Consider the following 13383-nt stretch of genomic DNA (forward strand, 5'->3'; position numbering starts at 1 on the left):
CTGCTGCTGCTGCTAAGTCGGCTTCAGTCGTGTCCGACTCTGTGCGGCATAGATGGATAACCACTAACAACATGCAAATTACATATTAGTTTTATTTTAAGGCATACAGTTCAGTGGCATTTAGTATCTTTGTTATGCTATACAGTGAATTCTTTCCATTTTTGCCTGCTTCTTTCTCGTTCCTTGTCTACTATCTGTCCAAAATATAGAAATGGTTTGTATTTTTGTTTTCTATAAAATCTATCAAAATCACGTGGAATATAATATATATTTTTGTTGTGGTATAATACACAAACATAAAATTTACCATTGTAACCATTTCTAAGTATAAAATGCAGTGCCATTAAATATACTCACATTGTTGTGCTACCATCACTGCCATCCATCTTCAGAACTTTATCTTCTCATATTGTAACTCTGTGCTAGTTTACTTCCTTCCCTCAGAACCTCTTCATTTTTAGTCTCTCTGAATTTGCCTGTTCTAAGTATCTCTTATAACTGGAGTCATAGAATATTTTTATTTTTGTGTCTGGTTTATAAATATCTTTTTCCAAGTTGTAACTTGTGTCAGAATTTCTATTCTTTTTAAGGCTGAGTAAAATTGCTTTGTATGTATTATATATACCTCATTTTATTTATCCATTCATCTGTTAATAAATACAGATATTCTACCTTTTGGTAGAATTTAATAATATTTGTGTTGCATTTTCATTGTATTTTGCTGAACACTTAACAAGATTATTAGCTAAGAAAAAATCACTTAGTATTTATTGGCAGATATTTCACTTAAGTAAATGGCAAGTATTTTTTGAGTTTTATTTTCTAACTCTAGAGATTGCTTTTTGACATTGTAACTTAAATGTTTTTTATACATATGAGATCACATTCATATGGTATTTATTTTTTGAGTTCATATATCTTAGATCCATTCAGGCTACTATAACAAAATACCACAAACTCAGTAGCTTATAAACAACAGAAAGTAATTTCTTACATTTCTGGAGGCTGGAAACCAGGATGCCAGCATGGGCTGGTGAGGCCCTTCCTCCAGATTGCAGACTTCTTGTCGTATCCTTACACAGTGGAAGGGGTGAGCATATTCTCTGGGCTTTCTGTACTAACCCCATGTATGACAGCTTCACTCTATGACTTAATCACCTCCTCAAAGCCTCACATCCTAGTGCCATCATTTTGAGGAATTAGAATTTCAAGATGAATTTCAGGGGAATGCATTCAGATCATAATACCAACATATGAAATTTTAAATTTAATTTCTTTCTTAAATTGTTTCCAAATATATGAGGAAGTATAGATATTTTTAACTACATAAGGTATTACACAGGGTTTACTTAAAGATTTCCATAGTAAATCTTCAGTGTTTAGTGAATAATCATTTGATTTTTATAAAAAAAAAGATATTAAAGCTACTTTAAGTATATTTTGTCATACTAACTCAGTCTATTTTAAAATACTCTTTCTTTCTCTAGGGAAAATAATTTTATCACAAATGTTGAGTTTGTGACCATCTTAATTAAATGCTAATAACCATATATAAATATCAGATCCTCCGGCTTTATAACAGTTTTGTTTTCCAATGCAGAGCAGGGTTCTTAAGAAATAAATGATATCATCAATGTAGGAATTCTTTTGGCAGTTATCTTCAGATTTATAAAGTCATTTTATTTAGTAATATCTTTTCCCAATATTTGTAATTCTATTTGGAGAAAATAAAAAACTGTTGAAAGAAAAATTTCACTTTGAAATAGATTCTTAGGATCTTTAAAATTTTTAAATAACATGAACTAAGATATATAAATAAGGGTGTTCACTGTAGTATTTTTGTAGTAGTGAAGAATAATAAGCAATCTAAATGTCCATAATTAGCTGATATAAGTGCATCATGATATATTAATATGTTGTTATTGTTCAGTAGCTAATTCATGTCCAACTCTTTGTGACTCAGTGTACTGCAGCGTGCCAGGCTCCCCTGTCCTTCACTATCTTCTGGAGTTTGCTCAAATGCACGTCTACTGAGTTGGTGATACTATATTTATATTAAATGTAATGTGAGCTATGCTACATTTAACATGAATGAATTGGATCTACAAAGCAATGTATAGATCCTCAAAAGCAAAAGTTGAGTTAATGAAGAAAATTCAATAATAGTATATATACTATGTTCTCTAAAAATAAGGAAATTTAAGTCAATAACAGCACTGTTTTTGTGAATATATATATGTGTGTGTGTGTGCACATACAAACACACACATATATCCACAAAAATATACTTCTATATAATTGTATACACAGACATATATATACAGTATGTAAAAATGTAAGGTACTCATTATTTCTAGGGAGGGAATAAAAGTGGAATAACTGAATTGTTCACTTTAGTTCAGTTCAGTTAAGTCACTCAGTTGTGTCCGATTCTTTGCGACCCCATGGACTGCCGCATGCCACACCTCCCTGTCCATCACCAACTCCCAGAGTTTACTCAAACTCATGTTCGTTGAGTCAGTGATGCCATCCAACCATCTCATCCTTTGTCGTCCCCTTCTCATCCTGCCTTCAGTCTTTCCTAGCCTCAGGGTCTTTTCAAATGTGTCAGTTCTTCACATCAGGTGGGCAAAGTATCAGAGTTGCAGCTTTAGTTGCAGCTTTAGCGTCAATCCTTCCAATGAATATTCAGGACTGATTTCTTTTAGGATGGACTGGTTGGATCTCCTTGCAGTCCAAGGGACTCTCAAGAGTCTTCTCCAACACCACAGTTCAAAAGCATCAATTCTTCGGTGCTCAGCTTTCTATATAGTCCAACTCTCACCTCCATACATGACCACTGGAAAAACCATAGCCTTGACTAGATGGACCTTTGTTGGCAATGGAATTGTTGTTGTTAAATCGCTCAGTGTTGTACAACTCTTTGCAACCCCATGGACTGCAGCACGCCAGGCTTCCCTGTCCTTCACATTCTCCCGGTGTTTTATCACCAATGTTGAGTTTGTGACCATCTGAATTAAATGGTAATAACCATATATAAATATCAGATTTCATTTTGAGTGATACAGGTGATACCATCTAACCATCTCATGCTCAGTAACAAAATAATTTAATTTTTTCACAAAAATGAAAGCTATGGATTAAATATTACATAATATTAGTATTTTAAAATCTAAATAATTGGTACAGTAATGTTGGTTGCCTTAGTCTACATAATTTTTTGTGTGTGAGACAGTTTTCTGCCTTTTAAAATATGTACTCAAAAAATAGTAATCTCAAATGTCAACACATAACACAAGGATGTTAACTACAGAATTATTTATAATTATGAAAAATGGAAACAACCAAAATAGCAGTTGATACACCTGTATAGCTGAAAGAGATGGGAATACCAGACCAACTGACCTGCCTCTTGAGAAATCTGTATGCAGGTCAGGAAGCAACAGTTAGAACTGGACATGGAACAACAGACTGGTTTCAAATGGGAAAAGGAGTATGTCAAGGCTGTATATTGTTACCCTGCTTATTTAACTTACATTCAGAGTACATCATGAGAAATGCTGGACTGGAAGAAACACAAGCTGGAATCAAGATTGCCGGGAGAAATCTCAATAACCTCAGATATGCAGATGACACCACCCTTATGGCAGAAAGTGAAGAAGAACTAAAAAGCCTCTTGATGAAGGTGAAAGAGGAGAGTGAAAAAGTTGGCTTAAAGCCCAACATTCAGAAAACGAAGATCATGGCATCCGGTCCCATCACTTCATGGGAAATAGATGGGGAAACAGTGGAAACAATGTCAGACTTTATATTTTTGGGCTCCAAAATCACTGCAGATGGTGACTGCAGCCATGAAATTAAAAGATGCTTACTCCTTGGAAGAAAACTTATGACCAACCTAGATAGTATATTTAAAAGCAGAGACATTACTTTGCCGACTAAGGTCCATCTAGTCAAGGTTATGGTTTTTCCTGTGGTCATGTATCGATGTGGTAGTTGGACTGTGAAGAAGGCTGAGCGCCGAAGAATTGATGCTTTCGAACTGTGGTGTTGGAGAAGACTCTTGAGAGTCCCTTGGACTGCAAGGAGATCCAACCAGTCCATTCTGAAGATCAGCCCTGGGATTTCTTTGGAAGGAATGATGGTAAAGCTGAAACTCCAGTACTTTGGCCACCTCATGAGAAGAGTTGACTCATTGGAAAAGACTCTGATGCTGGGAGGGATTGGGGGCAGGAGGATCAGGGGATGACAGAGGATGAGATGGCTGGATGGCATCACGGACTCGATGGATGTGAGTCTGAGTGAACTCCGGGAGTTGGTGATGGACAGGGAGGCCTGGCGTGCTGCGATTCATGGGGTCACAAAGAGTCGGACACGACTGAGCGACTGAACTGAACTGAACTGATAGCTAAAAGTTACCTGTATAGCTAAATTATATTATATATATATATAAAATATTATAATGATATTGTATTCTTACCATACATAGAAATCAATTCTAGGTGAACTACAGGTCTAAATTTGAAAGATTAAGTAATAAAATTTTAAAGGGAAATCATAGAAGAGCACCTTTTTGTCTTTGTAGTAGACAAAGATTTAAAGAATAGACTAAATTAAACTAAAATATGGTAAACAGGGCTTGTTAAAATCATGAACTTCTGTTCATTGAAAGATACCATTCAGTTAATCAAAAGACAACTTTCAGAGCCCAGTAAGATATATCAGAGTACAAAAAGACAAAGGAATATGTCTAGCAAAGGGCTAATACCCAGAATATATAGTTCCTATGAATAAATAAGAAAAGGACTGCCAATCCAGTACAAATATGAGCAAAACATTTGAACAAATATTTCATAAAGGAACTATGTCCATATATGAAAAAGCACTCAAATTGCTTTGTCCTCTTACTAGTTTTTTTTTTTTTTTCAGTTTGGAAGCTTACATCATTGTAGGTCTTTCTTCTTTTCTAATATATGCATATAATGATCTAGAAATGCATGTAGGCACTGCTTTAGCACTTCACAAATTTTCAAAGATTGTGTTTTATTTTTTTATAAGTTCAAATATTTTCTAATTCTTCTTAGATTGTTCATTGAGAGAAAAGTATTTTAAAGTAGTTTCTTTAATTTCACATATCTGGGGATTTTCCAGAGATAATTGGTGTTGATTTCTACTTTAAGTGTTTTGGTATTGTGGCCATAGAAAATAATTTGCATGATTTAGTTTTTTAAAATTTTATTTAAAATGTTTTATGTTTCAGCATTATATTCTTATTTTGATGCAAATCCATAGCACTTGAAAACAATATGTGTTTTGATGTTACTGGACAGACTTTTATAAATTTTCAGTGAAGAGTTTTCATTCTATGTCCTTAATGATTTCTGTCCATTTTTTTTTCTGTTATTTACCCAGAGAAGTGTGTTTAAAATTTCAGTTTAAATATTTTCAGATATATTAAAACACCTTGTTAGCATAGACTTGGAGTACCCTGTTCATTGGAATGACCCTTTTGGGTTCTTTGCTGAGTACCCCTAATGTTCAATGAGATTCTTCCCTCTAGCTGGTTAGAATTCACATGTCTCCCAGTGCAGAGCTCTGGGAATAATTTGGAAGCACTGATTGTTCTCAGCTTGCCTCATTGAACTTCATACTATGCTTGTGCAACAAAATATTCAGCCAAAGACTCAAATGAATTATAATGCCAATTTCTACAGCTCCTCCTCTGTAGCTTCCTCCTCTCTGAGTACTGTGCTTTACAAATTTCAAACATTTCAGCTTTCCCAAACTCCAGTCTCTTTTTCTTCAGATCACTGAAGACTCCCTCTTCCTACATCATGACATCATCATGAGTGCCTCCTGGCAGAAATCTGAACTGTCCTTAGGACTCTCTTTGTTGATCAAAGTTCACTGTAGCCTGTTCTCCACCATCTGAATACAGTCACCTCTCATAATTTGTCCAGTCAGAAGTAGATTTTGAATTGTGGTTCACATACCAGACAGGACATCAGATACAGCAGAATAAATAGATAATAAATCTGAGTCCCTAAGTAGCCAATGTTCAACCTGCTTGGGAGTGCCTGGGCACTTACTCTGTCAGCTACTTTTCCAAATATCCATTAAGATGTGTGGTTTGTTGGTACTTATTTTGACTCAAGAACAAGGCAGTCCCTAATGTTTATAAATGCTTCACATTAACAGTATAGACTTTGTGAATTCTTCCTTAAAAAAAAAAATTGTAAGCATAGCATACCTCTAAAGAAGCATGAAATAACATTTCCAACAGCTGTAGCCCTGTGTTCCACCGGGTTAGTGATCTAAGTAAAAGCCAAGGAAAACTAAGATGAGCTACATCTGGTTTTTCTTTGTGGGGCCATCTTGCTGCATTATGTTCTATGTTCTTAGCAAAAGAAAGCAAGAACCTAATTTAAACTTAATCACTTTGTGGTTGGGTATAGATGTGCTTGGGTATAGGTGTGCTTCCCAGGTGGCTCACTGGTAAAGAATCTACCTGCCAATGCAGGAGACACAGCAGATGCGGGTTCGATCCCTTGATCGAGAAGATCCCCAGGAGGAGGAAATGGCAACTACTCCAGCATTCTTTCCTGGGAAATCCCTTGGACAAAGGAACCTGGTGGGCTACAGTCCATGCGGTCGCGAAGAGCTGGACATGGCTGAGCATGGATGCATATATGTGTGCATGTTTGTTTGCCCTTCCCATCAACCTGTAACCTAAGTGTAACCTAATTTCAAATGTGTAAGATTCCAGTTTGTTAAATCTTTATATATGTGTATTTATGTTTCTATGGACAAAAATATAATTATTTGTATTAAACTATAAACAATTTTTTTCAGGAAGTAAATTGAGTGGGGGGAAGCAGAGACTACTTGGTTTTTTTTCCTTTCACTTTATATACCTTTTAATTTGAATTATTTTAAGAATTATATTTCTTGTTTAGTACATAAAAATTTAGAACTGTTGTATCTTCCTAGCAAATCATTTCTTTCACTGTTCTTAAGGACCATATTTATCCTTAATATTTTTCATTTTTTATGATTCTTTTAAAGATATTTCTTTCCTTCAATTTGATTATATTTTTAGTTCATTTTTGTGCTCTGCTAGTTTGTAAATTTTTGTTTTCCATTCTTTAAATGTTTTTTCTTGAAATTATAACATACTTCATTTATTTGAGTCTTAATTTCTTCAGTATGCTTCCATTCTTCTTTTACAATGCAAGGATCTTCAAACACTTTAATTCTGATCCTCTCATTCATCTAATATCATTTTGTTGTTCAGAATGTTACTTTTACCTTCACTTAGATATTTTGATTGCTTTGCTTAATAAATGTTTGCTTGCTGTTATGTACACATTTGTACTTCTTTCATCATCGTTTCCTATTTTGTTGTATACATTGCTTTTGAGTTTGTTTTCCTCCTGAAATAGAGTGTTCTTTAATATAGGACCTGTGAGTAGTAAACCATGGAATATGGAAAATATTACTTATTTTCCATCTGATTTTGTTGTTAAATATTGCCTCCCCACCCCACCCCCTATTTTCTCAATTCTCTCTTCAAATAATTTCTATTAGATGCTTTCTGGCCTTCTCATTCCAACACACTATATATACAGTTACTGTTTCCTTTGCTTTGTTTCTTTGTGTTGTCTTTAATTTTACAAAGTTTTATTAGCTTTTTGGTGTGCTGTTTAATCCACCCACTGAATTTTAAATTTCAGTTACTATGTTGTTATTACTAGCTTTACTTTTATTTATTATCATTTCTAGATATAGTAGTTGGTTCTTTTTTTAAAATTTGTCTTCTGTCATAAACCCCTGTTCTTTTTTATATATGTTTATAACTTTTCTTTTGTATCACCATTTTAAAAACTCTTAATTTTGTAAGAATTCATTTTAAATTATTGTGTTATCTCTCTTTGCTTGTAGATTCTCCCATTTTGAATGGGGTGATATACAGACTGTCATTTATGGCTTTGAGCTTATTCATATTTACTCTTATCTACAAACCTGACTTCTTTAAGAATTATTTTCTGTTGTGGCGTTCTTCTTGTCCATTCTCTCAGTTTTAGACACCTCTCTGTAGTGGATGACTGTGTCTGCCGGAACTCTCAATCTACACAGGTCATAAACCTGTTTTTACATTACTGTCATTTGTTCAGATCTCTGCAAACATATAATGGCTCAGTTTTAATGTCAGTAATACAGAAAATGTGGAGAAGGAAATGGCAACCCACTCCAGTATTCTTGCCTGGAGAATCCCAGGGATGGGAGAGCCTGGTGGGCTGCCGTCTATGGGGTTGCACAGAGTCGGACACGACTGAAGTGACTTGGCAGCAGCAGCAATATAGGAAATGAATTGAAAAAGAAATGCAAGAAGGCAAAGTGATTGTCTGAGGATGCTTTGCAGATAGCTGAGGAAAGAAGAGAAGCAAAAGGCAAGGGAGAAAGGGAAAGATGTATCCAACTGAATGAAGAGTTCTGGAGAATAGCAAGGAGAAAAAAAGAAGGCCTTCTTAAATGAGCAATACAAAGAAATAGGGGAAAACAACAGAATGTAAAAGAATGGAGATCTCTTCAAGAAAATTGAAACTATCAAAGGAACATCTCATGCAAGGATGGGCACAATAAAGGACGGAAATGTTATGGACCTAACAGAAGCAGGAGAGATTAAGAAGAGGTGGCAGGAATACGCAGAAGAACTATACAGAAAAGGTCTTCATGACCCGGATAACCATGATGGTGTGGTCACTCACCTAGAGCCAGACATCCTGGAATGTGAAGTCAAGTGGGCCTTAGGAAGCATCACTACAGACAGAGCTAGCAGAGGTGACAAAATTCCAGCTGAGCTCTTTCAAATCCTAAAAGATGATGCTGTGAAAGTGCTGCACTCAATATGCCAGCAAATTTGGAAATCTCAACAGTGGCCACAGGACTGGAAAAGGTCAGTTGTCATGCCAATGCCAAAGAAGAGCAATGCCAAAGAATGTACAAACTACCATACATCTGCACTCATTTCACACGCTAGCAAGGTCATGCTTAAGCCCTTCAAGCTAGCCTTTAACAGTACATGAACTGAGAATTTCCAGATATACAATCTGGGTTTTGAAGAGCCAGAGGAACTAGAGATCAAATTGCCAACATTTGTTGAATCATGGAGAAAGCAAAGGAATTACAGAAAAACATCTACTTCTGCTTCATTGACTACTAAAGCCTTTGACAGTGTGAATCACAACAAACTGTGAAAAATTCTTAGAGAGACAAGAGTACCAGACCACCTTACCTGTCTCCTGAGAAATCTGTTTGTGGATCAAGAAGCAAAAGTTAGAACCAGACCTGGAAAAACTGGCCGGTTCAAAACTGGGAAAGGAGTACAAGGCAATATATTGTTACTCTGCACATTTAACTTACCTGCAGAGTACATCATGTGAAATGCTGAAGTAGGTTAATCACAAGCTGGAGTCAAGGTTTCCAGGAGAAATATCAACATCCTCAGATAGGCAGATGATACCTTTCTAATGGCAGAAAGCAAAGAGGAACTAAAGAGCCTCTTAATGAGAGTGAAAGAGGAGAGCAAAAAAGCTGGCTTAAAACTTAACATTCAAAAAACTAAAATCATGGCATCTGGTCCCATCACTTCCTGGCAGAGATTGGGAAACAGTAGAAGCAGTGACAGACTATTTTCTTAGACTCCAAAAATCACTGCAGATGGTGATTGCAGCCATGGAATTAAAAGACACTTGCTCCTTGGAAGGAAAGCTATGACAAACCTAGACACTATATTAAAAAGCAGAGATACCACTTTGTCGACAAAGGTCTGTCTAATTAAAGCTAAGGTTTTTTTTCCAGTAGTCATGTTCAGATGTGAGAGCTGGCCCATAAAGAAGTCTGAGCAGCTAAGAATTGATTCTTTCAAATTGTGGTACTGGAGAAGACTCTTGGGAGTCCCTTGAACTTCAAGGAGATCAAACCAGTCCATCCTAAAGGAAATCAACCATGAATATTCATTGGAAGGACTGATGGCAACCTACTCCAGTATTCTTGCCTGGAGAATTCCATGGATAGAGGAGCCTGGTGGGTTATAGTCCATGAGGTGACAAAGAACCGGACACGACAGAGTGACTAACACTTTCACTTTTGGGCTTCCCTGGTAGCTCAGCTGGTAAATAATCTGCCTGAAATACAGGAGCTCCTGGTTGGATCCCTGTGTTGGGAAGATCTCCTGGAGAAAGGATAAGCTACCCACTCCACTGTTCTTGGGCTTCCCTGTTGTTTCAGATGGTAAAGAATCCACCTGCAATGTGGAAAACATGGGTTTGATCCCTGGGTTGGGAACATCATCTGGAGAAGGGAATGGCTACCCACTCCAGTATTCTTGCCTGGAGAATTCCAGACAGAGGAGCCTGGCAGGCCCCAGTCCATGGGATTGCAAAGAGTTGAACACAACTGAGCAACTTTCATTTTCACTTGATGCTGAAGCTGATGATCTAATACCTTGGCTACTTGATGTGGAGAGCTGACTCAATGGAAAAGACCCTGACTCTAGGAACAATTGACAGCAAAAGGAAAAAGAGGGCAGCAGAGGATGAGGTGGTTAGAAAGCATCACTGACTCAGTAAACATGATGAACTTGAGCAAACTCTAGGAGATGGTGGAGGACATAGGAGCCTGGTGTGCTACAGTCTATGAGGTCACAAAGAGTCAGACATGACTTAGTAACTCAACAACAACAATATATACTTATGTTTCTGATCACACTTGGTTGACTCTTTCTTGCCCTTAGACTGGACAAAAAGCTCCTTAATGGAACTTCAGCCAGATAAGCTCAGATACTCAGGTTTTCATTCAGAAAATGTTGTGTCCCAGCTTGCTGCAGTTAATCCAGTTTTGTGTCTCAGCCATGAAGGTCCCTGCAGATAAATTTTCATGTCCACTCAGGTCTCAAGGTCAGAGCTGTCCATGGACGTTATTTAATCCAGGTCTGCTGTCATGGTAGCTCAATTTCATTTTACTAGTAAGGGTTTTTTGCCTTTATTTGGCATCTTTAGATTTACTCTGTTTTCAGTAATATGTATTAATGTTTTATTATTGTTTTATATCATGTATCTATGTGTTGGAAAATGATCTGGTAAGTCAGATTTTTTTAAATTATGTAGTTTATGTTTTTAATTATTTAGTATGTTTATTTAGACAAAGTTAAAACTCAGTTGAAACGTTTTACTTTAGAGATGTCATTAAAATTCAATTTTAATTGTTAGGATTTGTTAATATTAATGTGCTCTAGCTTTTTTTACTAATTCATATATTTAAAAAATTTTTTGCCACCTTTACATACATGTTTGCCATATTTTTCTTAACTTACATATTTAAAGTAATTGTTTATTATGTTAATTTTCATAGGATGAATCTTCAAGAAGAACTGGATAAACTTAAAGTACATATGTCTGTTGATAAAGCAAGAATACAAGAATTGAATACATTTATGGCAGAGAGAAGAGAAGGTAACTTTGTCAGAATAAATATTCAATGTAGGCAGTTTAAAATTATCCAGTTTTTTATGTTTTATTTTCAGCTTCTAAGAATCTTACCCTGTTCTCCCTATTTCTATTCTTTACTCCTTCGTATCTTATTAGCATTTTCATCTTTCACGAGAAAATCAAGTAGAGAACACTTAAAATTTAGGTTTATAGTTTATTAAAATTTTAAAGAAATATTTGATAAGGAGAGAATATTCATTTTAATTATTCATTGATGAAGTTTTATTGGTTATGTTTGTTCAAAGTTTTGTAGGTGATATAGAGTTATTGATAATGTAGAGGTAGTTACTATCAATAATTCATTTATATTTTCATATGACATTACATTTTCTAGAAGTGATGTGATTCTCACCTGGAGTCACAGTCTTAGAGCTAGAAGGAAACTTGGAGATCTGCAAATCTGAAACCTGCCTGAGAGTATTTAGTAAAAGGGGATTATCTATTTCAATTGCAAGATTTTCCTTTGTTAAAATCAAGATAAGTGTATTTACTATATGACTTCAGTCTATCCTCAAGTAACCTCATTAAAAAAAGTAAATAAGGTTGATATGATAGAGTTCCTTCTTATTTAACCTTACTACAGCTTAATTGTTAACACTGTGCTTTTTAGCTGTTGACAAGTATACTTAGTTATTTATACTTAATAATTTGTATGTAATATTTGAATGTTTAGATATCACTCATCTGGATTTTGTCACAGTTACTTTGTTGTTCCAGTTTCACTTATTTAGTATGCTCATGACTTGTCAAGGCCAATATTTGAATCCTTCTGTTTTACACCATTGATTTATGTCAAATTTTAAACTTTGGAGAAGGGAATGGCTGCCCACTCCCGTATTCTGGGCTGGAGAATTCCATGGACTGTATAGTCCATGGGGTCACAAAGAGTTGGACATGACTTGAGTGACTTTTACTTAAGCTTGCTTTTTGACTGAGTTCTTTTTTTTTTTTTTTGGCCATAGGTCAAGACAGTGACCATTAGTGACTGCCCAGTGACCACCTAGTGACTAAGATCACTAGGTGAAATACTGATGAGACCTTTATTTTTACTACTTTTTTTTCTTTTCTTTACTTTTTTTAAATTTTAGCCATGCCCTGCGACATGTGGGATCATAGTTCTCGAACCTGTGCTCCTTTCTTTTTTCTTTTTGTTTTCTTTTTACCTTTTGACCCCCTTCACCCATTTCTTTTATCACCTCTGTTAATCATCAGTTTGTTGTCTGTATTTTTGAGCTTCTTTGTTTCTTTAGATTGCGCATATGAGAGACATCATATGTTATTTGTTTTTCTCTCTCTGACTTACTTTATTTAGCATAATGTCTGTGAGGCCCATCCATGCTATCACAAATGTCAAGATACTATTCTTTTTTATGACTGAATAATATCCATTGTATGTGTGTGTGTGTATATATATATATATATATATATATGTATATATATATATGCGCCACAGTTTCTTTCTGTCATCCATCAATGAACACCTAGGTTATTTCCATAGCTTGGCTATCATAATGCTGTAATGAACATTGGGGTGTATATATCTTTTCATGTTAGTGTTTGCATCTTCTTTGGTTAAATACCCAGAAGTAGAATTGCTGGATCATATGGTAGTTCTATTTTTATTTTTTTGGAATAACCTCCGTATTGTTATACAAAGTGACTGTACTTCTTTACATTCCCACCAGAAGTGCACAAGGGTTCTCTTTTCTCCACATTCTCACCAAGATTTGTTACTTTGTCTTTTTCGTAATAGATATTCTAAAAGATATGAGATGATATTTCAGTATGGTTTTGATTTGTGTTCCCTACTGATTAATGATGTTGAACATCTTTT

General features: G+C 35.4%; 1 protein-coding gene across 2 annotated transcripts in view; it reads left to right on the forward strand.

The window, feature by feature from the left end:
- Window positions 1–13383, forward strand: part of CNTLN (centlein) — a 361476-nt gene that overhangs the window by 227438 nt on the left and 120655 nt on the right. For both annotated transcript variants that reach the window (XM_069576629.1, XM_069576630.1), the window contains exon 13: window positions 11413–11513. In XM_069576629.1, coding sequence (XP_069432730.1) covers window positions 11413–11513 — 101 coding nt within the window. The remainder of the gene's footprint in view (window positions 1–11412; window positions 11514–13383) is intronic.

The sequence above is a fragment of the Ovis canadensis genome, chromosome 2 (genome assembly GCF_042477335.2).
Source record: "Ovis canadensis isolate MfBH-ARS-UI-01 breed Bighorn chromosome 2, ARS-UI_OviCan_v2, whole genome shotgun sequence".
Taxonomy (NCBI): Eukaryota; Metazoa; Chordata; class Mammalia; order Artiodactyla; family Bovidae; genus Ovis; species Ovis canadensis.